The sequence below is a fragment of the Salvelinus fontinalis genome, chromosome 38 (genome assembly GCF_029448725.1).
Source record: "Salvelinus fontinalis isolate EN_2023a chromosome 38, ASM2944872v1, whole genome shotgun sequence".
Lineage (NCBI taxonomy): Eukaryota > Metazoa > Chordata > Actinopteri > Salmoniformes > Salmonidae > Salvelinus > Salvelinus fontinalis.
Genome location: NC_074702.1, coordinates 32,353,220 through 32,380,134, shown reverse-complemented (window position 1 = coordinate 32,380,134; position 26,915 = coordinate 32,353,220). Strand labels below are relative to the sequence as shown.

The window sequence follows — 26,915 nt, the reverse complement described above, 5'->3', positions numbered from 1 at the left end:
ACACTAAGGATACCTGCTCTTTCCATGACAGACTGACCAGGTGAATCCAGGTGAAAGCTATGATCCCTTATTGATGTCACGTGTTAAATCCACTTCAAATCAGTGTAGATGAAGGGGAGGAGACAGGTGAAGGATTTTTAAGCCTTGAGACATGGATTGTGTTATGTGTGCGATTCAGATGTTGAATGGGCAAGACAAAAGATTTAAGTGCCTTTGAACAGGTTAGGTGCTAGCCGCAGCGGTTTGTGTCAAGAACTGTAATGCTGCTGGGTATGAACAATGGTGCCCTACCCAAAGGCCAAGTAGCCAACTTGCCACAACTGTGGGAAGCACATAATACCGCTAAAAAATGGAAATGTTTATTCCGCCATTTATTTTTCACATCGTGGAGTGTACAATTAAATGCAATTAATTGTGAGGTTTTGAGAGCTGTGTAATTCTCTCTCGGACAAGGAGAGTTTTAACAATATATTCGCCTCAATCTAATTATTGATAAAAAGTGACCTCGTCTGAGATGTGTGCGGTTATCAAAACGTCACGTCAGGGTAAGCCTACACAAAACAAAGACTTTATATGAAGTAGGTCTAAAATCCCAGATGGAAAAATGAATGGTGAAAAAACTATTGGAACCATTTCCGGGGTTTATGACTCATACTGTGGTACTCAATAGGCTAACTAGCAATCATGGCACACACAAAATCATTCAAAGCTGCACCAATATTCAATATAAATCCACAAAGAGGAATAGCTGATAGGAAGTGGGATAGGCCAGGTGCATCACTAAGCATGAAAGATGAGACACGCAGCTCAAAAAGCTCCCCTATTGATCTTGTTTAGGGACAATACAATTCTCCTACCTAGACTATAGTAGCCTACAACACCGCAACGCAATGAATAATTGCATTATTGTTTAAGTAGGTACAATATTCTACCCTAGGCTGCAGTGAAAATGGCATTTGAATAATGGTGCAAAAGCCCTGTGATTTGAACGTTTCACTCCGTTTGGATAAGTCGTGAGTCTACTCTGGACAGTTTATAAGGTCGAAAGGTACAGTAGCAGGTCAGTCTGGCTGTATATCTACTTCTGGTACTGAGATGCGCTGTCTTGTTGCGGACCATCATTCTCGCACATCGTCTTATAATAATGGGACTCTCAGCAGGCCCAGTTATGCAGGAAAGCTCAACACATGCTCTGCCTCCTCTCTGATCTGAGCAGCTATTCTTCGCTCGTCTAGAATCTTAACGCTTCAGTATAGCCTAAATATTTGTCATTTTACTTTTAAAATCTATTAATGACCTTTTATATGTGGCATAAACACACAACCAGTCAGTGTTTTAATCTGATTACTTCAAAAGTCTCCGGAAGGCTACCTGCACACTTTCATCCAAAATAGAATTCCAGCATCCAAACTGCAGTGTCCATTTGATGAATGGAAAAACACTCAAATGTAATGACATGCCGAGACTGTCAAGCCAAGCTTTCGATACTGGGTAGACCTACAAGATAAGGAGGGATGTAGGCCTATCTTCTGTTTGTCGAGATTGACAGTCAGTATTTGATTGTGATGTTTAAAAAGCCAACCATGATATTGAAGCGCCTGAAGTCGGTATGCTTCACGTATTGATTGTGTTGTGCATTGGCACAGAAACCTCTTGGTGGATCATTCGTTGTAATTTATTTTAGAGAATTATAGCATCACATTTGTTATCAGATTTCCAGGCCTCCCGAATGGCGCAGCGGTCTAAGGCACTGCTTCGCAGTGCTTGAGGTGTCACTACAGACCCGGGTTTGACAGGATGTGTCACAGCCGACCGTGACCGGGAGACTCGCGACGCACAATTGGCCCAGAGTCGTCCGGGTTAGGGGAGGGTTTGGCCGGTCGGGATTTCCTTCTCCCATCGCGCTCTAGCGACTCCTTGTTGGCAAACCAGGCGCCTGCAAGATGATTCCGATCGCCAGCTTGACGGCGTTTCCTCCAGCACATTGGTGTGGCTGGCTTCCGGGTGAAGCGAATCCGTAGGGGAGTTGCAGCGATGGGACAAGACTAACTACCAATTGGAGAAAAAGGTGTAAAAAATATATATCATATTTCCCCCTAGCTGATCATTGTCTGCAGCCGGCTCTGATCGTAGTGTAATAAAACAGACAGGGAGAATGAGTGGTCGGCGGACCCTCAACCTCCTGTCCCGTAGCCCTGCGTGGCATCCACTGTGCCGCATGCCGAAATGGAAAAAGTCAATATCCACATTTATAAAACACATGGTAGCTATAGTCACTTGATTTTGTGGTTGTAAACATTTTTGAGTTAATTCTATGCGGGGGAGGGTATGCAACAACATATAAACTACAGTACAAGGGGAGGGTCATGTGAAAATATGGTTTAATGTTGGGGAGCGCATTTTTTTTCCATGACAAGTTCGACCAGGCGTGAAATTCTGACTGACGAAATGAAGCCTGATTGCATGAAGATTGCAAAGGAAAAAGGGAATGGAACGAGCAGAAGTAATCTTTCGGACTCTGGCTGTATCACGAGGGATACAGTGTCAGGAAAGGAGGTGGTTCTGCCTGTAAAGTTGGGCCAACAAAAGAGTGCATGAGCACACAGAGATCCTATTTGTCTACTATCAGTAGTTACTATCACAACATACAAGAACAAAATATTATACATGGGTCTATATGCGTCACACACTTGTTCCATGCCTGTGAAATTAGAAAACTGAAATACAACACATGCACTTCCACATAATCTTACTGTATTTCGTAACACCTTTTTGAAAAATATTTCAATATGAAGATGGAAACTTGACCATAAATGATGATCTGTGTCACCAACAGGACAATTTCTATACATGATGTATATACATGAAGCCCAGTGGTGTTGAGGTCAACAGCATGGTGACCTGGTCCTGGGGGGTCAAGTGTCAGTCCTCCTCCAGGCTGATGATCTCCGCCTGACCACCGTCCCCCAGCAGGGTCAGCAAATTCCTGTAAGCATTCCTGTCACACACGCAGAGAGAGAGAGAGTGAGAGTGGGGTCACAAAATGACTCACAAAAATGTCACAGCACAAGATCCAGTATATTTCATACAGAGTTGACTGTGTCACTGAACACTGTATATGTACACAGTGAATTCAGGAACTATTCAGACCCCTTGACTTTTCCCCAAGAAAATTACATTACAGCCTTATTCTAAAATGGATTAAATCATTTTTTCTCTCTCATCAATGTACACACAATAGCCCGTAATGACTAAACAAAAACAGGTTTAGACATTTTTGTAGATAAAAAGAAAAGAAAAATATGAGTACTTTGTTGACACACCTGAGTGGGAGGCCCCGGTGCACAACTGAGCAAGAGGACAAGTACATTAGAGTGTCGAGTTTGAGAAACAGACGCCTCACAAGTGGCCTTTTCTTTGCAACTCTGCCTAGAAGGCCAGCATCCCAGAGTCGCCTCTTCACTGTTGACGTTGAGATTGGTGTTTTGCTGGTACTACTTAATGAAGCTGCCAGTCGAGGACTTGAGGTGTCTTTATCAAACTAGACTTTCTAATGTACTTGTCCTCTTGCTCAGTTGTGCACCGGGGCCTCCCACTCATCGTTCTATTCTGGTTAGAGCCAGTTTGCGCTGTTCTGTGAAGGGAGTAGTACACAGCGTTGTACGAGATCTTCAGCTTCTAGGCAATTTCTCACATGGAATAGCCTTCATTTCTAAGAACAAGAACAGAAGAAAGTTCTTTGTTTCTGGCCATTTTGAGCCTGTAATCGAACCCACATATGCTGATGCTCCAGATACTCAACTAGTCTAAAGAAGGCAAGATTTATTGCTTCTTTAAATCAGGACAACAGTTTTCAGCTGTGCTAACATAATTGCAAAAGGGTTTTCTAATGATCAATTAGCCTTTTAAAATGATAAACTTGGATTAGCTAACACAACGTGCCATTGGAACACAGGAGTGATGGTTGCTGATAATGGGCCTCTGTACACCTATGTAGATATTCCAAAAACTAATCAGCCATTTCCAGCTACAATAGTCATTTACAACATTAACACTGTATTTCTGATCAATTTGATGTTATTTTAAATTTACAAAAAAAATGCTTTTCTTTCAAAAACAAGGACATTTCTAAGTGACCCCAAACTTTTGAACGGTACACACACACACACACTATTCAGACCCCTTCCCCTTTTTCGACATTGTTACGTTATAGCCTTATTTTAAAATTGACTAAATAATTTTTGTGTTGGGGCTACGTTTTTTTATTAGTGATGTGGTTTGATATCTGGCATGTCACACACTGGCCTCATGGTTTTATGACTACTGTAAAGCATTTCAATAGAATCAACATTAGGAAGAAAGTCCCATTCCCTACACTTCAGAGGTTTTCCCCACGTAGGCCAACACGCAATTTACACCGTGCGATAATGATTCCTCGTGGTGTGTGTCAACGTAGCGTTATATCAGGTTGGGTGACGAGATTCTCTGAGGGGAAACGGATAAAAAAGGCATCCAAAAAAGGCCTCCATAATGCAACAGTACTTAGTTGTGCCGCATCTCTCCAAATATAAATTAACCTTAAAAATAGGATTATGTCTCGGTTAGGTTAGACTAGAACTACGGTCAGGTTTAGAACTCTACCTCAGTGTGGTGTTCTTGCCCAGTCCTCTCTTGTGTTCTGTGTTCCTCAGACTCAGCGACAGAACAGGGATCAGCACCTGGACCACATGACTGTCCAGAACAGCTATCGTCTCCAGAACACTGTACACCTGTCTGTCATACAACCCCTCGTTCTCCTCCACAAAGGACCTGAACACACAGACACAGCAAGGCAGAGATACTGTAACACCAACGTACACGCTTAATACACACAAAGCATCGCAGACATGTACATTTCTAAACGTGATGGTTCAAAAAGCCCGGCTGCCCTAGAACAGTGTCGTGTTCAGTAGACGCGAAACGGAAGGAAATGTCCTGAACTGAGTGAAACGGAGAAGCATTACATGAACTTCGTCCGACATCTGAAAACATTTTGCTACGGTGTACAGTAATAGACACGACCCAAGCGCTGAATGCAGAGAGAAGGAAGAGAAAAGGCAGTTGGTGTCACTCACCGTAGGACAGCGACGATCTGGTCGCATGGTGCATCGCCTGAACATCTCTCCACCACCAGCTGCAGGGCCTCTGTACTGGTCCTCCTCACTGTGAACGTACAGCTGCTTTTAGACTAGTTACCACACGCACATTGCACACACGAAAAACCAAAAAAAAAAAAAAAAACACCCATAGCAGCAAGTCTGTTCGGCATATTGTTCACAAATATGATTACTGTGTACGTGTCTTTCTGTGTGTGGACTCTCACCGTGAGGCTCGTTGACCAGCTTCAGGCAGCGGAGCAGAGAGGGGAGGGGCATGGTGAGCAGGGCGGGGTCACTGTCATTGTTCCGTCTCAGCAGCTCCAATAGGAAGGCCAGGACCGTGACCAGGCGGGGAGGAGGGGCGTTGCCTTTGAAATGCAGGAAGTTCTCACTAGAGAGACAGACACAGACGAGGTATGACACTGAGCCAGTCATGTCTGGCCATTTAGTAGATGTTCTTAGGAGGCTGTCGAGGTGGATTAGGATGAAGTTGCCCTAAGACACTGCTCCAAGGTCAGTTTGACTTCGCATTCCCTTACCTAATTATTTGGGTAGGGTTAACTCATCCTGATTCTGTGCCTAAGAGCAATCTCTACCCAGAGCGTCAGAATCCTACCTGATCACCTGCAGGATGCTCCTTCTCAGTGCTGCCCCACGCGGGGTGGGCGTGGCCTCGCAGGCCGCCAGCAGCACCGGGTGATTGGCTATGGCTCCAACCAATGGCGTGGCAGGCAGGAAATGGTCAAGGTACTTGGAGATGACATCCCGGAGCTGCTTCTTCAGGTAGGCGCCCTGCGACTGAGACATACTGCTTGCTATAGACAGACCCTGGAGGGGTCGGAAATGAGAGACAGAGACACAGAGAGAGAGAGAGGTCAGTTAGTATAGTATTATTAAGGCTCACAAAAAATACTTCTGGATGTTTCTTTCCTCCCCTCCAACCCTCTACTAGTACTTTCAGAAGTATCCAGTATCCAAGTAGTCAGTAACATCATCTTTTAGGTAGAGGGAGTGTGTGTGTTGGCGGGTGTGTGTGCGAGCGTGTGTGCATGCGGCCTACCTGCAGGTAGAGGGGCAGGTTGTCCCTCAAGGCCTTGTCTAGCCCAGACAGAGAGTTAGGGAGGAGCAGCCCGTTGACAATGTTGAACAGCAGCTGCTGGGCCTTGGAGGTGGCAAGCAGGGGACTCCAGTGCTTCACAACGCACCCTGAGAACACACACACACACACAAAACACCAAGGATGACAGACATTCAACGTGTTTGAGGCGATAGGCTCGAAGCAAGTCGCTGGGCAGAATTGCTCATCGTGATCATATCCTGATCCTCGTAAACACGCCGATTCCTTCTCACCCAATACCAAATTGACCTCTAGCCAATATATTTTCTATGCACTCGTAGAGATCTGAAATGATTGGATAGGCATAAGCAATATGGCTATAGCTCCACCTTACACCTATCCCGTCCTTAGAGATTCACACAACAGCCTAAGGGGATAGGGGCAGACCTCCGTGATGCATACACCCACCCACAGCCCAGTAGGCCAGCAGCAGCCCCTCCTGAGGACTCTTATTGACCAGGTAGTGTTTGATATACTTCATGATGTCCCCTGTGTAGTCCAGAGCACGGGTGACCATGGCAGAACGCTCAGACAACACCTGCAGCCCACTGTACACACGCCCCACAGCCTGAGAGAGGGAAAACACAAAGGGACAACGTATTTAAGCTGTACTTGTATGGAAATGCAGACTTGCCTTCCAGCGTGTGCTGTTGATATACATGTTAATGCCAAAATAAAGGAAACACCAACATAAAGTGTCTTAATAGGGCATTGGGCCACCACAAGACGGAACAGCTTCAATACTTCATGGCATAGATTCTACAAGTGTCTGGAATTCCTATTGCAAGGATGCGACATCATTCTTCCACGAGACAATTCCATTTTGGAAAACGCCGTCTCAGGCACCGCTCCAGAATCTCCCATAAGTGTTCAAATGGATTGAGATCTGGTGAGTGAGACACAGACACCCTTTAAACCGCCTTTTCTCAGTTGAGACCCCTCTCAAAGTCACTGAGCTCTCTTCTTCTAGACATGGTAGCCAAAATAACGGGCAACTGGGCATTTTTTTTTTTAAATACATGACCCCTAAGCATGATGGGATGAATTGCTTAAATAACTCTAGAACCACACACGCGTGGAAGCATTTCCTTTGTATCCCTCATTTACTCAAGTGTTTCCTTTATTTTGGCGGTTACCTGTATGTATCGTGCATGTTGCAAATATCTTTGTGCACATGCGTGTGCGAGATGACAAGCTACCCTGTTACACTGTGTGTGTGTGACGAGGTGTCTGTGTGTAGTACCTTGATGAACATCTCCAGAGCAGACCTGGGCACTAGCTTGCTGCCGGCTCCAGGCTGCAGCCCGGCCCTCTGCAGTAGGGAGTCCACCTCAGGGAGCCTTAATACGAGCCTAGTGAGCTCCGACAACTGCTCCTCCAGAGCCCTGCCTGGAAAAGAAAGTCAGTAACACGTCATAAATAAATCACACATGCCACTTAGCAGACACTTTTATCCAAAGATCGCATTTACACATGTATCCCAATTCGGATCTTTTGCCCAATCTATTGGCAAAATATCTGATCCGATTGGGCAAAATATCAAAAATTGGGCTGCCTGTGTAAATGCTGGCCATTTTTAGAATGTGTATTAGTTCCTTACGGGACCTGACCCCACGACCTTAAGTGTTTCTAACGCCACACTCTTTCCAACCGAGCCACACACATACACACTTTACATCTCCACAACAAAACACTGAAATAAACGTACAGAAATACACATACTTAAAAAAGGGGAAACTAATGGGAAATGATCACAATATGGCAATAGACAAGAAGTGTGAGTGTAGTGTTTTAATGTGGCCTGACTGAGGATGTCATTCCATTGCTGACTGCTGAACGGTAACCAGTGAGGCCTGGCCAGTGTGTGCACGCATGACCACGTATCTTCGGACAAAAGCGGTTGATAAATGGTCGGATGTCCAGGGTTCTAGGCTGAGGTTCCGTACCTGCTCTGCTGTCGGTGCCATCTGGGTTCTTGTGGATGTGCTGCTGCAGAACACAGCGGAACCAGGCTCTCACAGACAGGGTCTGGGCTGAGCCCGACACGGAACCCCCACAGCCGGAGCTCACTGAATACACCAGCTCACTGGGGAAGAGAGGTCAGTTTGACATAGAACAGACAACAAATATGATCAAGGGAATCACAAGTTAGAGTGAGGTGAGGCACAGAATTTATAATCTTGATCGAATAATTAGTTATTGTTTGGGCTGCGAGGTGATTTGTAGATCAGTGATTCTGTGCAGTCTGACCGCAATGTAGTGGATCTCAATCTCTATGTTCCACCGGAGCAAGGCTCTGCACAAATGTGCTAATCTCTATATGGGAGGCTCACCTGATGGATAGTAGTTTGGAATGCAAAGGTGATTTGTCGAGCAATGATTTTGTGCAGCACCGTGCTCAGAATGTGTGCCACCACACATGGTTCATATTCATTAGTGCACTCCGTAGCGAAGTGTTTTGCAACAGAAAATAAAAACAAGCATTTCTATTGGACAAGTTCAGACCCTGCTTACTAGGGTAATGTACTAGAGTAATGTTACCTGTTCTGGAGCAGGTGGGGTAGGTAGCGAGTCACTAGCAGGGGGTGAAGCATGTCGTCCCAGCTGAAGCACTGCATGATGGACTGGATGGGGTTGGGCTGGAGGTCTTGGGGAGCAGAGCTAGGAAGGTCAAAGGCCAGCAGTGTAAATCCTGGAAAAGAGAGTCAACATTCATACCATGTTACCTTACGGTAACTACCATGGAAAATACGTTTGAGAGTCATACTTTAATGGAAAGATTTTTCACCGCATGGTCAAGACAAAGCAAAGATGCAAGATGTTGAGAGTAAAAGAACGGACAGAGAAAGAAAGAGCGAGAGAGAGGAAAAACAGTGAAACAAAGGCAGACAGTGTATATTATCTTATGAGAAAGACAATTGTCAGTGTATGCAACCCACAGTGTGAAATTATTGTACACAGTGAACATTTATCCTCCTCCCTCCAACTCTCAGTGTGAGCCTCTGACCTGCTGCAGCATCAGCCAGTTGGGCAGGAGGGGTGTTGGAAAGGCGCAGGCTGCGGAGGAAGGGGAAAAAGTGGGCCCAGAGAGCTGCTGCAACCGCCAGGTGGCGGTCTTTACCCACACTGGCATTGGAAGGAGGCAGCCAGGCACCGGGGGGACATGCTGAGTGGCCAGGCAGGACATTGCACTGATGGACCCTCCTGTACACACACACACACACACACACACACACACACACACACACACACACACACACACACACACACACACACACACACAACCACACAGGAGAGAAAACACACACCAGTAACATTGTTATTCAACAGAACCACAGCATCTCCCTCTCTTTCACACCACCTCTCCACCTCCATCCCCATCTGTACTCCACTTCCTTCCTCTTTCAGATTCTCTCCTCCCTCTTCTTCGCTCTCTCACTCTTCCCATCTCTGGGGGGGGGGATTAGGTCATGCGGTGGGGTGCCGGGTAGAGAGGAGCAGGGCAGGGCAGATCCCCTGTACACAGACTGGGCTCTGGCTGCTGTGTCTGCCTGGCACCACGGCGGCTGGCATTAGCCCAGATAAGCAGCTGAAGGAGCTGTAATCTCATTTAGACTGGAGATGATCCTCCCGTCCCCTCATTCGCCCGGATGGAGCGAGGGAGAGAGGGATGGAGGGGAGGGAGGCAGGGGTGAGTACTGGCACCCCCTCAGCTCCCCTTGCACTCCCCACTCGTCCCTCACACACGCACACGCCTCTGCCTGCGCCTTCCAGCAAGGTTGCATCTAATCCAGAGAGAGCTGAGACAATCGATTAGTCTGAATTCATTAGCCTCGTTACTACGGCGGAATGGGACTTTCACACCCATCAAGGCTCATTGTACAAGACATAGTCAGAGACCTCACTTAATCCTCCCCACTGCCGCTTCTTATAGCTGTACACACACCATTAGAGACCCCACTTAACCCCTCCCCCAAATGCAGCCACTATCAAACACAGAGACTGACTTGCCACTCGGACAGCTGATGAAACTGTGGCTTTGCACAAGCGATGAATTTCTGCACAGACTCTCAGAAACCGTCTCAGGGAAGCCCATCTGCATGCTCGTCGTCCTCACCAGGGTCTTAACCCGAATACAGTGCGGCGTCGTAACCAACTTCAGTGGGCAAATGCTCACCTTCGATGGCCACTGGCACGCTGGAGAAGTGTGTTCTTCACGGATGAATCCCGGTTTTAACTGTACCGGGCAGATGGCAAACAGCGTGTATGGCGTCGTGCGGGCGTGCGGTTTGTTGATGTCAACGTTGTAAACAGATTGCCACATGGTGGCGGTGGGGTTATTGTATGGGCAGGCATAAGCTACGGACAACAAACACAATTGCATTTTATCGATGGCAATTTGAATGCACAGAGTCGAGATCCTGAGGCCCGTTGTCATTACCTCATATTTCAGCATGATGATGCACGCCCCTATGTCGCAAGGATCTGTATACAATTCCTGGAAACTGAAAATGTCCCAGTTCTTCCATGGCCTGCATACTCAGTCATTGAGCATGTTTGGGATGCTCTGGATCAACGTGTATCAACGTGTATCACAGGGTATTCCAGTTCCCGACAACAACCTCTGGCAGTCTATGGGGGTGCCACAGGGTTCAATTCTCGGGCCGACTCTTTTCTCTGTATATATATATATATATATATATATATATCAATGATGTCGCTCCGACACCATTCTATATACATCTGGCCCTTCTTTAGACAATGTGTTAACAAACCTCCAAACGAGCTTCAACGCCATACAACACTCCTTCCGTGGCCTCCAACTGCTCTTAAATGCTAGTAAAACGAAATTCATGCTCTTCAACCAATCGCTGCCCGCACCCGCCCGCACGACTAGCATCCCTACTGGACGGTTCCGACTTAGAATATGTGGAAAACTATAAATACCTAGGTGTCTGGCTAGACGGTAAACTCTCCTTCCAGACTCACATTAAGCATCTCCAATCCAAAGTTAAATCTAGAATCGGTATCCTATTTCGCAACAAGGTGTCCTTCACTCATGCTGCCAAACATACCCTCGTAAAACTATCCTACCGATCCTTGACTTCGGCGATGTCATTTACAAAATAGCCTCCAACACTCTACTCAGCAAATTGGATTCAGACTAACACAGTGCCGTCCGTTTTGTCACCAAAGCCCAATATACTACCAAACACTGCGACCTGTATGCTCTCATTGGATGGTCCTCGCTACATATTCATCGCCAAACCCACTGGCTCAAGGTCATCTATAAGTCTTTGCTAGGTAAAGCTCCACCTAATCTCAGCTCACTGGTCACAATAGCAACACCCACCCGTAGCACACGCTCCAGCAGGTATATTTCACTGGTCATCCTCAAAGCCAACACCTCCTTTGGCCACCTTTCCTTCCAGTTATCTGCTGCCAATGACTGAATCACTGAAGTTGGAGACTTATATCTCCCTCACTAACTTTAAGCGTCAGCCTTCAGAGCAGCTTACCGATCGCTGCAGCAGTACACAGCCCATCTGTAAATAGCCCATCTGTAAATAGCCCATCCAACCAACCAACTACCTACATCATCCCCATATTTGTTTTTCTGCTCTTTTGCACACCAGTATTTCTACTTGCACATCCTCATCTGCACATCTACAGTTGAAGTCAGAGGTTTACATACACCTTAGCCAAATACATGTGAACTCAGTTTTTCACAATTCCTGACATTTAATCCTAGTAATAATTCCTTGTCTTAGGTCAGTTAGGATCACCACTTTATTTTAAGAATGTAAAATGTCAGAATAATAGTAGAGAGAATGATTTATTTCAGCTTTTATTTCTTTCATCACATTCCCAATAGGTCAGAAGTTAAGATGCACTCAATTAGTATTTGGTAGCATTGCCTTTAAATTGTTTAACTTGGGTCAAACATTTCAGGTAGCCTTCCACAAGCTTCCCACAATAAGTTGGTTGAATTTTGGCCCATTCCTCCTGACAGAGCTGGTATAACTGAGTCAGGTTTATAGGCCTCCTTGCTCGCATGTGCTTTTTCAGTTCTGCCCACAAATTTTCTATAGGATTGAGGTCAGGGCTTTGTGATGGCCACTCCAATACGTTGACTTTGTTGTGCTTAAGCCATTTTGCCACAACTTTGGAAGTATGCTTGGGGTCATTGTCCATTTGGAAGACCCATTTGCAACCAAGCTTTAACTTCCTGACTGATGTCTTGAGATGTTGCTTCAATATATCCACCTAATTTTCCTCCCTCTTGATGCCATCTATTTTGTGAAGTGCACCAGTCCCTCCTGCAGCAAAGCACCCCCACAACATGATGCTGCCACCCCCTGTGCTTCACGGTTGGGATGGTGTCCTTCGGCTTGCAAGCATCCCCCTTTTTCCTCCAAACATAACGATGGTCATTATGGCCAAACAGTTCTATTTTTGTTTCATCAGACCAGAGGACATTTCTCCAAAAAGTACAATCTTTGTCCCCATGTTCAGTTGCAAACCCGTAGTCTGGCTTTTTTATGGCAGTTTTGGAGCAGTGGGTTTTTCCTTGCTGAGCGGCCTTTCAGGTTATGTCGATAAAGTACTCGTTTTACAGTGGATATACTTTTGTACTTGTTTCCTCCAGCATCTTCACAAGGTCCTTTGCTGTTGTTCTAGGATTGATTTGCACTTTACGCAGCAAAGTACGTTCATCTCTAGGAGACAGAACGCGTCTCCTTACTGAGCTGTATGAGATCAGGTCTTGCCTGATTTCTTTTGATTTTCCCATGATGTCAAGCAAAGAAGCGCTGAGTTTGAAGGTAGGCCTTGAAATACATCAACAGGTACACCTCCAATTGACTCAAATTATGTCAATTAGCCTAACAGAAGCTTCTAAAGCCATGACATAATTTTCTGGATTTTTCCAAGCTGTTTAAAGGCACAGTCAACTTAGTGTATGTAAACTTCTGACCCACTGGAATTGTGATACAGTGAACGATAAGTGAAATAATCGGTCTGTAAACAATTGTTGGAAAAATGACTTGTGCATTGCACTAAGTAGATGTCCTAACTGACTTGCCAAAACTATAGTTTGTTAATAAGAAATTTGTGGAGTGGTTGAAAAACGAGTTTTAATGACTCCAACCTAAATGTATGTACACTTCCGACTTCAACTGTATCACTCCAGTGTAAATTGCTAAATTGTAATTACTTCGCCACTATTGGCCTATTTATTGCTTTACCTCCTTACTTCATTTGCATACACTGTATACAGATTTTTCAATTGTGTTATTGACTGTACGAATGTTTATCCCATGTGTAACTCTGCGTTGTTTTTTCCCACACTGCTTTGCTTTGTCTTGGCCAGACCGCAGTTGTAAATGAGAACTTGTTCTCAACTGGCCTACCTGGTTAAATAAAGGTGAAATAAAACATTTTAAAATAACCTTTGACCTTTGCACAGCCATTGAAGAAGAGTAGGACAACATTTCACAGCCTGATCAACTATATGCGAAAGAGATGTGTTGCACTGCATGAGGAAAATGGTGGTGACACCAGATAATGACTGGTTTTCTGATCCACACACCCCCTTTTTTTTAAAGGCATCCGTGAGAAACACATGCATGTCTGTATTCCCCAGTCATGTGAAATCCATAGATTAGGGTCTAATGAATTTAAATAAATTTACTGATTTCCTTATTTGAACCGTAACTCAGTAAAATCTTTTTAAATTGTTGCATGTTGTGTTTATATTTTTGTTCAGTGTAGTTAAGACATACCGTAGCCTACACCGGTTGAATGCGTTTGTTGTTATTGTCGGCTAATCAAAGGGGCACCGTCTACAGTGGCTCCATGTGTAGCAAACAACGTAGATCTTTAAATCAATGCAAAGTTGAATTAAAATTACGGAATTAAGTTTGTTAAACGATAAGGAGTAGGCTACAACGAGCAACCATCAGGTAGGCTGTTGTTTAATCTAAATTGAGTTGAAGACTGCAAGCCAGTTCAAGATTTTTTTTATACCTTTATCTCCCCAATTATGTGGAATTCAATTGGTAGTTACAGTCTTGTCCCATCGCTGCAACTCCCGTACGGACTCGGGAGAGGCGAAGGTCGAGAGCCGTGCATCCTCCGAAACCCAACCCAGCCAAGCCGCATTGCTTCTTGACACAATTCCCGCTTAACGCAGAAGCCGGTCACACCAATGTGTCGGAGGGAACACTGTACACCTGACGACCGTGTCAGTGTGCATCGCGCCCAGCCGGCCACAAGAGTCGCTAGAGCGCGATGGGACAAGAACATCCCTGCCGGCCAAACCGTCCTCTAACCCGGACGATGCTGGGCCAATTGTGTGCTGCCCCATGGGTCTCCCGGTCGCGGCCGGCTGTGACAGACTCGAACCAGAATCTCTAGTGGCACAGCTAGCACTGTGATGCAGTGCCTTAGACCACTGCACCACTCGGGAGGCCCCGTTACAAAGTGTTTAAAACATTTTTAGATAGTATTTCAACTATCTGGATATCTGAAAAAAAGTCATATTATTGTAATAGTGAAAATATTTGAAATACCCATCCATAAAAATAAACAAAAATAGCTTCTCAGCAAAGAGCAATTTCTCAAGCAACTATTTTGCAAGAACTGTCTGGGAGTGGTCTGCGTGAAGAGGGAAAAACTGAAAACTAGCAGTTATTGACAGAGAGGTTTGGAACTCTTTCTTATTGTTCTATTAACTAATGTAATTAGGCAGGCCAAAACAGGCTGAAATTTCTGACGGTATTTTCAAACAGCTCTTACACTAAACGGGCATTTTCATTCTTTTCACAATTACACAGTATTATCCAACCTTGGTGTGGAAATACATCTAAAACACAGGAAAATGTTTATGATTGCACTGGGCCTTAAATAATGACAGGGGAAAACAACTATTGCCTCCCACCACCTCCATAATGCCCATCCGCTGCTCCTTACGAGAGTGTCTCAAGGTCCAACGGAGGGCCAAGGTGTAGATCTAGGTCTAGATACGGAGGAGAGCACTTCATTAAGATCTCAGATAATTGTCCACCACCCGCCCCCCCCCCCCAATATAATACTGAATGTGTACCACTGAGACCTCACACACACACTCTCTGGCGACACAGGGGTCTCAAGCTCCCACGCGCAGGATCATGGGAAGGAATGAAATGTGAGGAATTAGCCTCCTGGTTGGCTGTTGGGCGGGCGGGCGGCCGGCCTTGGCGACGGCCATCCGAGTCAGTGGTTGTCACACACACACACACACCTCTCAGTCGCAGCCTCTGGCGGGATAATTCCCGTAATGTGTGCAGATTCCGCTCTGCTCTTAATAAACATAATGACGGCGAGGCACAATTTGCAGGACTTCATAATTACCTGTTAATTGTGTCACTGAAAACGCATTAATCACAGAGATACCAAGTACAGCTAGGAAGGAGAATTAAGCGTAATTTGGCAGGACAAATTCGAGAGAGCTCTTTTTTATTTAGTTAAATGGGTCAGCATGATCTCAGCCATAACACTGTCCCCTTTGGGAGTTTGTGCAAATGAGTGCCCTCCAACCCCGAGATATGAGATGGGGAAGTTTCTTGAATTAGCGAAGCTAACGAGATATCCCGCGTTACGGGAGCCTGGACTGAAATAAGAGAAGAGCACACTTTAGTAAATGGGGGAAAAAATCTACAGTTACATATCAGGATTTTATAAAAACGATATATATCGTATCGACAATATCGCACAATTCTTTTTTATGTCGTATATGCACTTAAGTATCGTGATTCCGTATCGTGAGATCCCTGGCAATTCCCAGCACTAGCACACTTAGTGTTTCACCTTGGAGGTGTGTGTGTCTCATATAAGTTATGAGTGAGGATTGTTGCAGGCTGGCAGCTTACTGCTACATTAGCGCTGACTCAGGGTAATCCAAACCGAACAATAACACAACATTGTAGTGGTCCGGTCCATTCAGATAGCACCAGACACCCTCTCCCTCCTGACGCCACTGTCCTACCCTTTTACTTAATTCTCTCACCAAACAGACACCTGTTTCACCTGTGCCTTTCTCTCTCAACCTTTGACCTCTGATTGGGTTTGTCCGTGTAACACAACACCCGTGGCCCGCCGATGAACTCACCCAGACTCGTCTCCACTCTCCGCCACTCCACATACTCACGACCCGCCGCTATACCCATGGTGACCGCACTGGGGCCCCTAGAGGCCGTAACTATACTCAAGCCTCTGCCAGCACCTGCTGAAGGTGACCTGGGGGCCACGGGGTCCCAAGAGACAGCGAGGGGCCTCCGCACACAATGGATGGGCTGGGTTTACCGTAGGGATGGAGGGGGGGGGGGCAGAGGACAGCACAATCCTGCCTTTGTAGGTGTCAGTACTGGGGCCTGACTCACCCCTTTACTGCTTCTAGATCTCAGCATTGATAGGTAGGGCCAGGAGTTTTTTCACGTGATCATGCCAGCAAAGACCCTACAACTAGAGCCTGGAGTTTAAGGCCAATGCCTGAAAGCATGTCTGTCTGCTCGTCAATGTGTATAGTGTGTGTGGGCATTTGTGTTAAGTGTGTCTCGGTGAGTTGCTGAGTGTTTGTCCCCCCTCCCTCACCGTAGCTCCCTCAGCACGATCTGCAGAAAGCCCAGGGCAGAGCTCAGCTCCGATTGGCGGCAGGCAGGCAGCAGCAGACTGAACCCCTCGTTGAGTAGCTTCTCCTCCGACAGACCGAGACTCGCGCTCGTCTCAAACACCTCGGCCACGCCCTCTAGGTAGGACCCCAGGGGGCCCCAGAGGGCCAGGCGGCGAGACGGTTCTGTGGTCTTCAGGTAGAACTCCTTGGCTGTCTGAGAGAAGGAGGAGGCCAGCCAGCTAGCTTGGGCCCCCACGTCAAGGCCCCTCTCCTGGAAGAGCAGCAAGAGAGCCAGCTGGCCCCTCCACACCAGGCTCCGCTGGGCAGGGGGGGAGTCCGGAGGGAGCATGCCCAGCAGCTCACAGGCCCGGCCGGCCACATCCTCCAGCTCGGCCTGCCGGGCCACCACAACGAACAGCAGTAGGAAATTCATCAACCCAGCCTCGGATAGTTCCTGCATCCGCCGCGGGTGGAACTTGGAGTACACCCTGGAGAGGAGAGAAATGGATGGATGAGAAATAAGGGACACGAGTTCCTATTGGTCATAATAAGATGAAGAGATAGTAGTGGCACAGTTCAAATTGAGTGTGTGACATATTAGTCATCTTTCACTGAGACTTTGCATTGCTCGAGTCAAGATCAGACTGCCCAAACCAAAATTCAAGTCTTCAAATGTTTATGGGTAGATCTCCCTACCCGCACCTTCCTCCATCACTCCTTCTCTGGCGCTGATGAGAGGCATGCCAGGTGTGTGTGTGTGTGTGAGAAAAACACCCAGCGCATCGTCGTTAGATCCTACGGGCACCGTGAACAAATGCCTTTAGAGATCATGTATGTCAGACACTCAGCAGTAGGCACACAGTCGCCCACTCTGCAGTCAAACCAATCTACTGCAACACCAGTTAGAGATCAATAACTACCACACACACACCCGGGGCTGTGGCGGTCATGAAAGTTTGGCAGCCGGTGACTGTCTAGCAAATAACTGCCGGTCTCGCAGGTAATTGACCGTTCATTTAAATAAACACATTTAGCATCTCCTGGCTTTCATGCATAGCCTACAAGCCACTGATGCAGACCTTTGGAACATCTACACTACCAGTCAAAAGTTGACACACCTACTCATTAATTTCTACATTACAGAATAATAGTGAAGACATCAAAACTATGAAATAACACATACGGAATCATGTAGTAACCAAAAAAAAAGTGTTAAACAAATCAAAATGTATTTTATATTTGAGATTCTTCAAAGTAGCCACCCTTTGCCTTGATGACAGCTCTGCAAACTCTTGGCATTCTCTCAACAAGCATTAAAAAAAATGTTTTACCTTTATTTAACTAGGCAAGTCAGTTAAGAACTAATTCTTATTTTCAATGACGGCCTAGGAACAGTGGGTTAACTGGTTCAGGGGCAGAACGACAGATTTTTACCTAGTCAGCTCGGGGATTCGATCTTGCAACCTTTCGGTTACTAGTCCAACGCGCTAACCACTAGGCTACCTGCCGCCCCCATGAGGTAGTCACCTGGAATGCATTTCAATGAACAGGTGTGCCTTGTTATAAGTTAATTTGTGGAATTTCTTTCCATCTTAATGTGTTTGAGACAATCAGTAGTGTTGTGACAAGGTAGGGGTGGTATACAGAAGATAGCCCTATTTGGTAAAAGACCAAGTCCATATTATGGCAAGAACAGCTCAAATAAGCAAAGAGAAACAACTGTCCATCATTACTTTAAGACATGAAGGTCAGTCAACCCGGAACATTAAGGACTTTGAAAGTTTCTTCAAGTGCAGTCGCAAAAACCATCAAGCGCTATGATGAAACTGTCTCTCATGAGGACCGCCACAGAAAAGGAATACCCAGAGTTACCTCTGCTGCAGAGGATAAGTTCATTAGAGATACCAGCTTCCGAAATTGCAGCCCAAATAAAACGCTTGACAGAGTTCAAGTAACAGACACATCTCAACATCAACTGTTCAGAGGACACTGCGTGAATCAGGCCGTCATGGTCAAATTGCTGCACTACTAAAGTACACGAATAAGAAGACTTGCCTGGGCCATGAAACACGAGCAGCGGACATTAGACCAGTGGAAATCTGTCCTTTGGTCTGATGAGTCCAAATTTGAAAATTTTGCTTCCAACCCTGTGAGACGCAGAGTAGGTGAATGGATGATCTCCGCATGTGTGGTTCCCACCGTGAAGCACAGAGGAGCAGGTGTGATGGTGTGGGGGTGCTTTGCTGGTGACACTGTTGTGATTTATTTAGAATTCAAAGCACACTTAACCAGCATGGCTACCACAGCCTTCTGCAGCAATACACCATCCCATCTGGTTTGAGCTTAGTGGGACTATCATTTGTTTTCAACACACCTCCAGGCTGTGTAAGGGCTATTTAACCAAGAAGGAGAGTGCTGTAGTGCTGCATTAGATGACCTGGCCTCCACAATCACCTGACCTCAACCCAATTGAGATGGTTTGGGATGAGTTGGACTGCAGAGTGAAGGAAAAGCAGCCAACAAGGCCTCAGCATATGTGGTAACTCCTTCAAAACTGTTGGAAAAGCATTCTAGGTGAATCTGGTTGAGAGAATGCCAAGAGTGTGCAAAGCTGTCATCAAGACAAAGGGTGGCTACTTTGAAAAATCTAAAATATGTTGATTTGTTTAACACTTTTTTTGGTTACTACATGATTCCATATGTGCCATTTCATAGTTTTGATGTCTTCACTATTATTCTACAATGTAGAAAATAACAAAAATAAATAAAAATGCTTGAATGAGTAGGTGTGTCCAAACTTGACTGGTACTGTACATTTAAAAAAATCTAATAAATCCATTTAACATAGCCTACACCATCACAACAAAGCCATTATTTATTTTAGACAGGTCTAAAGAATGTAAGTCTAAGAAAAATAGTCTATTTCAGAACAGAATAGCATACTCTGAGTTGTCCTTATGTTAGGCCCTGATATGGCTGTGGGCTACACTAGTTTATTTAGCAGACAAGATTTGCTTAGAATTCCGTGGGATTATTTTATAGTATGAAGAATAAAATGTAGCATAGCTGAATAAAATAGTAAGGATATCTACATAAGTATTCAGACCCTTTACTTAGTACTTTGTTGAAGCATCTTTGGCAGCAATTACAGCCTAGAGTCTTCTTGGGTATGATGCTACAAGCTTGGCACACCTGAATTTAGGGAGTTTTTCCCCATTCTTCTCTGCAGATCATTGTCCTGTTGGAAGGTGAACCTTCGCCCCAGTCTGAGGTTGTTAGTGCTCTAGAGCAAGTTTTCATCAAGGATCTCTCTGTACATTGCTCCATTCATCTTCCCGCTGATCCCTTCTAGTCTCTTAGTCCCTACCGCTGAAAAACATCCCCAAAGCATGATGCTGCCACCACGCTTCACCATAGGGATGGTGCCAGGTTTCCTCCAGAAGTGACTCTTGGCATTCAGGCCATAGCGTTCAATCTTGGTTTCATCAGACCAGAGAATCTTGTTTCTCATGGTCAGAGTCCTTTAAGTGCCTTTTGGCAAACTCCAAGCGGGCCGTCATGTGCCTTTTACTGAGGAGTGGCTTCTGTCTGGCCAAACTACCATAAAAGGCCTCATTGGTGGAGTGCTGCAGAGATGGTTGTTCTTCTAGAAGGTTCTCCCATCTCCACAGAGGAACACTGGAGCTCTGTCAGAGTGACCATTGGGTTCTTGGTCACCTCCCTGACCAAGGCCCTTCTCCCCCGATTGCTCAGTTTGGCTGAGTGGCGGCTCTAGGAAGAGTCTTGGTGGTTTCAAACATCTTCCATTTAAGAATGATGGAGTCCACCGTGTTCCTGGGGACCTTCAATGCTACAGAAATGTTTTGGTAAACCATTCTAAGGCTGCATAATGCGACTCTAATGATGATTTGAAAAAGGTTGCTGAGCTCTGCTTTGCTTTTTTTCTGCAGGCTGTACACACTTCATCAGTCTCTCATTCACAATATGACAAGCACTTGATAATATTCTCACCAGGCCTCGAATTTCCGTTCGGCATCCCCCTTGTGTGGCCGTAATACCCCCTATAAAATTCCATGCCTTTTGCAGCCAAAGTGTCCGTGTTTGAACCGTGTTTGAACTTGTTATCAGTATAAAAGACACCTGTCCACAACCTCAAACAGTCACACCCTCCTCCACTATGGCCAAGACCAAAGAGCTGTCAAAGGACACCAGAAACAAAATTGTAGACCTGCACCAGGCTGGGAAGACTGAATCTGCAATAGGTAAGCAGCTTGGTTTGAAGAAATCAACTGTGGGAGCAATTATTAGGAAATGGAAGACATACAAGACCACTGATAATCTCCCTCGATCTGGGGCTCCACGCAAGATCTCACCCCGTGGGGTCAAAATGATCACAAGAACGGTGAGCAAAAATCCCAGAACCACACGGGGGGACCTAGTGAATGACCTGCAGAGAGCTGGGACCAAAGTAACAAAGCCTACCATCAGTAACACACTACGCCGCCAGGGACTCAAATCCTGCAGTGCCAGACGTGTCCCCCTGCTTAAGCCAGTACATGTCCAGGCCCGTCTGAAGTTTGCTAGAGAGCATTTGGATGATCCAGAAGAAGATTGGGAGAATGTCATATGGTCAGATGAAACCAAAATAGAACTTTTTGGTAAAAACTCAACTCGTCGTATTTGGAGGACAAAGAATGCTGAGTTGCATCCAAAGAACACCATACCTACTGTGAAGCATGGGGGTGGAAACATCATGCTTTGGGGCTGTTTTTCTGCAAAGGGACCAGGACGACTGATCCGTGTAAAGGAAAGAATGAATGGGGCCATGTATCGTGAGATTTTGAGTGAAAACCTCCTTCCATCAGCAAGGGCATTGAAGATGAAACGTGGCTGGGTCTTTCAGCATGACAATGATCCCAAACACACCGCCCGGGCAACGAATGAGTGGCTTTGTAAGAAGCATTTCAAGGTCCTGGAGTGGCCTAGCCAGTCTCCAGATCTCAACCCCATAGAAAGTCTTTGGAGGGAGTTGAATGTCCGTGTTGCCCAGCAACAGCCCCAAAACATCACTGCTCTAGAGGAGATCTGCATGGAGGAATAGGCCAAAATACAAGCAACAGTGTGTGAAAACCTTGTGAAGACTTACAAAAAACGTTTGACCTCTGTCATTGCCAACAAAGGGTATATAACAAAGTATTGAGATCAACTTTTGTTATTGACCAAATACTTATTTTCCACCATAATTTGCAAATAAATTCATTAAAAATCCTACAATATGATTTTCTGGATTTTTCCCCCTCATTTTGTCTGTCATAGTTGAAGTGTACCTATGATGAAAATTACAGGCCTCTCTCATCTTTTTAAGTGGGAGAACTTGCACAATTGGTGGCTGACTAAATACTTTTTTGCCCCACTGTATGGGATGAAGGCTATTCATTGAATAATAACATACTACGTTTAATTATTAAGCAATTCAATTAATCATGCAACAATTAATTCATTAGTAATCTGGGGCACCACGGTAAAAGTTTATTTAATAGAGTTACCGTTTCCCGAATTAACTCAAGAATATATCAGCATATCTTTATATCCTACCCGTCATCCATCAATCCTTTCCTCATATCCGTCTCATTCTAAACGATGTAATATTCTATACATTTGCACAAACCCTAGTCTACATGATGACCCTGCCTACACAAATTGGCTTAATTATTTAATTACTAACCAACTAAATGATCACACAGAAATACATAAACTTACACAGTATAGGTTGAAATGATTAACATAATGACCCAAAACACACCTCCAGGCTGTGTAAGGGCTATTTTGACCAAGAAAGAGAGTGGGGATGGAGTGCTGCATCAGATGACCTGGCCTCCACAATCACCTGACCTCAACCCAATTGAGATGGTTTGGGATGAGTTTGACCGCAGAGTGAAGGAAAAGCAGCCAACAAGTGCTCAGCATATGTGGGAACTCCTTCAAGACTGTTGGAAAAGCATTCCTCATGAAGCTGGTTGAGAGAATGCCAAGAGTGTGCAAGGCTGTCATCAAGGCAAATGGTAGCTGCTTTGAAGAAGACTAGTACTGTATATGTTTGTTAAAACACCTTTTTGGTTACTACATGATTCCATATGTGTTATTTCATAGTTTTGATGTCTTCACTAGAATTCTACAATGTAGAAAATTGTAAAATAAAGAAAACCCTTGAATGAGTAGGTGTGTCCAAACTTTTGACTGGTACTGTATGTGTGAAATTAGTTTTGATTTACAATGGACCATTATCACACACCCGTCATCTATGCACTTAAATAGCGAATGGAGGACGCTACATAAGCTCTCATTAAGTGTTTGATTTTTAATCACCTTTGCATTGATGTCAGAGTGATTCGAGGTACAATAGAGTGCTGAGTACCAGGCAGTTAGCAAGTTTGGTAGGCTACTAATGGCCATCAGAGCTTGGAGAAGCTTAGTTACCGTGACCGGAATTTATTTGCGGTCATGACTCGTGACGGTAATATGGTCACCGTAACAGCCCTAACCATGACTGGTTCTAAAATTCTGCTACATGTTACACGGAGAGAGAAGAAGTGAGAGGAGAAGGGAAAAGGTGAGAAAGAGAGAAGGTGTATGGATGTAGCAAAATAACCTAAGGCAGGAAGAGAGAGGGAGAAGGGAAAGATGAGAAAAAGAGACCGAAGGTAGATTTCAATTTTTTTATTTAACTAGGCAAGTCAGTTAAGAACAAATTCCTATTTATAACGACGACCTAGGAACAGTGGGTTAACTGCCTTGTTCAGGGGCAGAACGACAGATTTTTACCTTGTCAGGCTACCTGTCTAGGCTACCTGCCTAGTGGTTAGAGAAAAGAAAAACAGCAGTGGGAAATGGATTTATAGTTTGTCTGTAACAGGTTGGGAGGCTTTTTCCTGTGTTTTCTGTCTGTCAGACAAACAGTCCGTCTATGTGTTTGTTTATCCTGGACATCTTTTTCCGGAGGCGAGCAGATGCTCACGACTCCCGGCATAAGAGATCAGCGCTCTCCCAGTCGATCCCATTAATGCAGCCACCACAGGCCTCCCACGGAGCCAGCGGGAACGTTGCCGGAACGCCGTAAGCATGCCCGGCTCTTCTCGAGGGAACTGGAGCAGAGAGAGAGGGAGAGGGGGTGTTCTAATCTGGACCAGGCCCAGCCCAGTCCGGTCCCTGCCAGCAACCTCCCTGCCGCTGCCCACCCCCATCCGTGCTGGTAACCAACACGGCTTCGTTAAGGGGAATTAACCGCCATGCTCGTTAGCTAATTAGCCTTCATGTCTGCGGAGCGGCTGAGCACGTTCCAGACAGAGGGAAGTCATTAGGCGGATTTATCCTCCTCGCTGGCGCCCAGCCGGGCCAGTCCCAGGCCACGTTCTGATGTTGGGATCCGTGGGCTTGGATGGGCTTATTGTCTTTGGTCTCCCCCAGAAAGAGGAGCCATAACTGGGGGAGTTTGGGAAACAGCTGTGGGTTTTATGTGGGACTCAGTGGGACTAGGCTGGTCTCCACTGGGAGGAGAGGAGAGGCAGGTGGAGGTTCCTCCTGAGACACCTGCTCTCCCTGGGAGTCTTTGCAAATAGAAAAGCCTCAGAGAGGGGCTGTGCCACACCTGGCAGGCATACACACACGTCAACATCAAGGCACAGAGAGTCGTGCCTGTGAATGTGGACTCACCTGTCCCCCTTCGGGGACAATATTTCATATCAACATAATATTGAACTGAACTAATTTAGCTCCATTTAAAGAGTACCTTAGGGGTTTAACTGGCCTCCTTTTCTGTACCCCTCCATGTTACCCATCCCAACACGCACACACGCCTCACCTGCCCTTGATCTGCCTCCAAGGGGCGCCGCCTGCGTCCTCCTGGGCCAGGTAGAGAGCCAGCACTCTGAGGAAGATCTGAAAGGAGTTGGCTGAGCGGTACAGCTGGGTGTGGCCGGAGGAACGAAGGGGGGAGGGGGAGCAGCAGCTCCGGGCCTGGTCCAACAGGGCCAGGGGGGTTCTGCTCACGCTGCCGAGCCCCGACACCCCTAACCAGGGCACTGTGAACAAACCGCTCTGAAGGGAAGGGGAGAATGTAATTGGGATATTTAGGGGGGGGGGGGGGGCTGGGGGGTTAATGGGCACATAATTCTGCTGTATAGAATAGACATAACATCTCATACACATCAAAACATACTGTACATTACATATTGTCCATGTTTTAGAGTGGTGTGTTAGAGGTGTTCTTTACCAGGTTTTTGCTGTAGTACTCCCAGAGTGTGGTGATAGTGCTATTGTTAGGTTTCCATAGCAGAGACAGACTCAGGCAGCAGTGGACGTGCATTCTGATCTGATCCTCCTGTAGCGCTCTCTGGAACACACACACAGATCGATCAACAAACAAATTATAACTGGACACAGAAACCACGCGCTCATCCATAACCAATATCCTCTTTGAGCGAGAGCCTACCTTAGGGTTACAGGTGGACTTGAGCAGCTCACCCACAAAACTCCAGTTGTCCTCCAGTTGTTTCTGTGAGACCGGAGCATACATTATATTACCAACATAACATACCGTCTAATAAGCTTGGCAAGAAGTCAAAATTGCAGGGGATGCGATCGGGACAAAAATCAGGATTTTTGACCGTTTCAACTATAAATGGAGGACACATTTCAGAAATTCAGCCATATCTGATTCATGGGGGAAAATCACACCCCTTTACAGTTTAGGACATCCCTCCTTATAGCCCCCTAATCTCAGGTAGATTACCTCGTTTTGGAAGGCCCCGTTGCGGCTGTATTGTCCCAGCTCAGCCAAGTGAGTGACAAGCCACCAGGTGAAGCCCAGCGGGTCTTTACAGTGTGTAGGCAGCACACCGTACTGCTCTGCTACAGGCTGGCCACTGATCAGAGACTGCAGCAGTGTGTTCATGTAGTTCCAGAAAGACTGGGGGAAACACACACACACAAGTACACACACACACAGTTGTAAATATGTCAAATTTGATTAAATGCAGATAAAATCCAATGGTCACCGAATCATAGAGTTATCACAAAGTGTGAACGTGTGTGTGTGTTCACCTGTGTGTGTAACACTTTGCTCCTGTGTTCCAGTAAGTGTATAAGTAGTATCCACAGCTCTTTGGTGCAGGTGCAGTGGTAGTGATGGCTGGTCAGGGCCTCAGTAGGCCTTACCTAGAACAGAGGAAAGCGTTAGGAATACCCTCGGGAAGAGGCTACTAACTCTTACGGCGATGTAAATGTTCGCCTGTGGGTTTTAAATTACCTCTCGATTCCACCCTTTCCAGGCAGTATTATAACCATATGAAAAGTTATTAGGAATTTGTTTTTTTTCCGTTTTTCTTCACACCCAACTCTTAGACACAACCACATTGCTTACATCTGCCATGACATTGTCCACCCTCCCTCACAGAAGCCTGGAAGGGATGAGAGAACCAAGCCTATGGGTTCGTAGCTTCAACCTCGCAGCACACACACCAATTGATTAATGGACTGCTGAATGTATATATATTTTTTTGTTATCTTGCTTTGTTTGCTCTTTTCACTATTATGTCTATCTCTGATAAGCTACCAAGGAAAGGGCTGAAAATAGCCTTAGGAATAAGGTTCATGAAATCAATAACTTGCTAACATCAGATAACATTCATATCCTAGCCATTTCTGAGTCACTTTGGATAATTCATTTGATGATACAGCAGTAGCAATACAGGATATAACATCTATAGAAGAGACAGAAATGCTTATGGGGAAGGTGTTGCTGTATATACAGTGGGGAGAACAAGTATTTGATACACTGCCGATTTTGCAGGTTTTCCTACGTACAAAGCATGTAGAGGTCTGTCATTTTTATCATAGGTACACTTCAACTGTGAGAGACGGAATCTAAAACAAAAATCCAGAAAATCACATTGTATGATTTAAGTAATTAATTTGCATTTTATTGCATGACATAAGTATTTGATCACCTACC

The 26,915-nt window shown here is 45.6% G+C and overlaps 1 protein-coding gene across 2 annotated transcripts in view; it reads right to left on the bottom strand.

The window, feature by feature from the left end:
• Nucleotides 1-2,364: 2,364 nt before the first annotated feature.
• The window catches only part of mms22l (MMS22-like, DNA repair protein), a 33,612-nt gene continuing 9,061 nt past the window's right edge, over nt 2,365-26,915 (bottom strand). For both annotated transcript variants that reach the window (XM_055903398.1, XM_055903399.1), the window contains exons 9-25: nt 26,006-26,119; nt 25,695-25,871; nt 25,395-25,457; nt 25,176-25,295; nt 24,765-25,000; nt 16,888-17,394; nt 9,263-9,459; nt 8,797-8,947; nt 8,202-8,341; nt 7,499-7,644; nt 6,664-6,823; nt 6,199-6,344; nt 5,755-5,966; nt 5,363-5,529; nt 5,115-5,202; nt 4,642-4,809; nt 2,365-2,998 (exon numbers count right to left, since the gene is read on the bottom strand). In XM_055903398.1, coding sequence (XP_055759373.1) covers nt 2,923-2,998; nt 4,642-4,809; nt 5,115-5,202; nt 5,363-5,529; nt 5,755-5,966; nt 6,199-6,344; nt 6,664-6,823; nt 7,499-7,644; nt 8,202-8,341; nt 8,797-8,947; nt 9,263-9,459; nt 16,888-17,394; nt 24,765-25,000; nt 25,176-25,295; nt 25,395-25,457; nt 25,695-25,871; nt 26,006-26,119 — 2,868 coding nt within the window. In that variant the 3' untranslated portion in view covers nt 2,365-2,922. The remainder of the gene's footprint in view (nt 2,999-4,641; nt 4,810-5,114; nt 5,203-5,362; nt 5,530-5,754; nt 5,967-6,198; nt 6,345-6,663; nt 6,824-7,498; nt 7,645-8,201; nt 8,342-8,796; nt 8,948-9,262; nt 9,460-16,887; nt 17,395-24,764; nt 25,001-25,175; nt 25,296-25,394; nt 25,458-25,694; nt 25,872-26,005; nt 26,120-26,915) is intronic.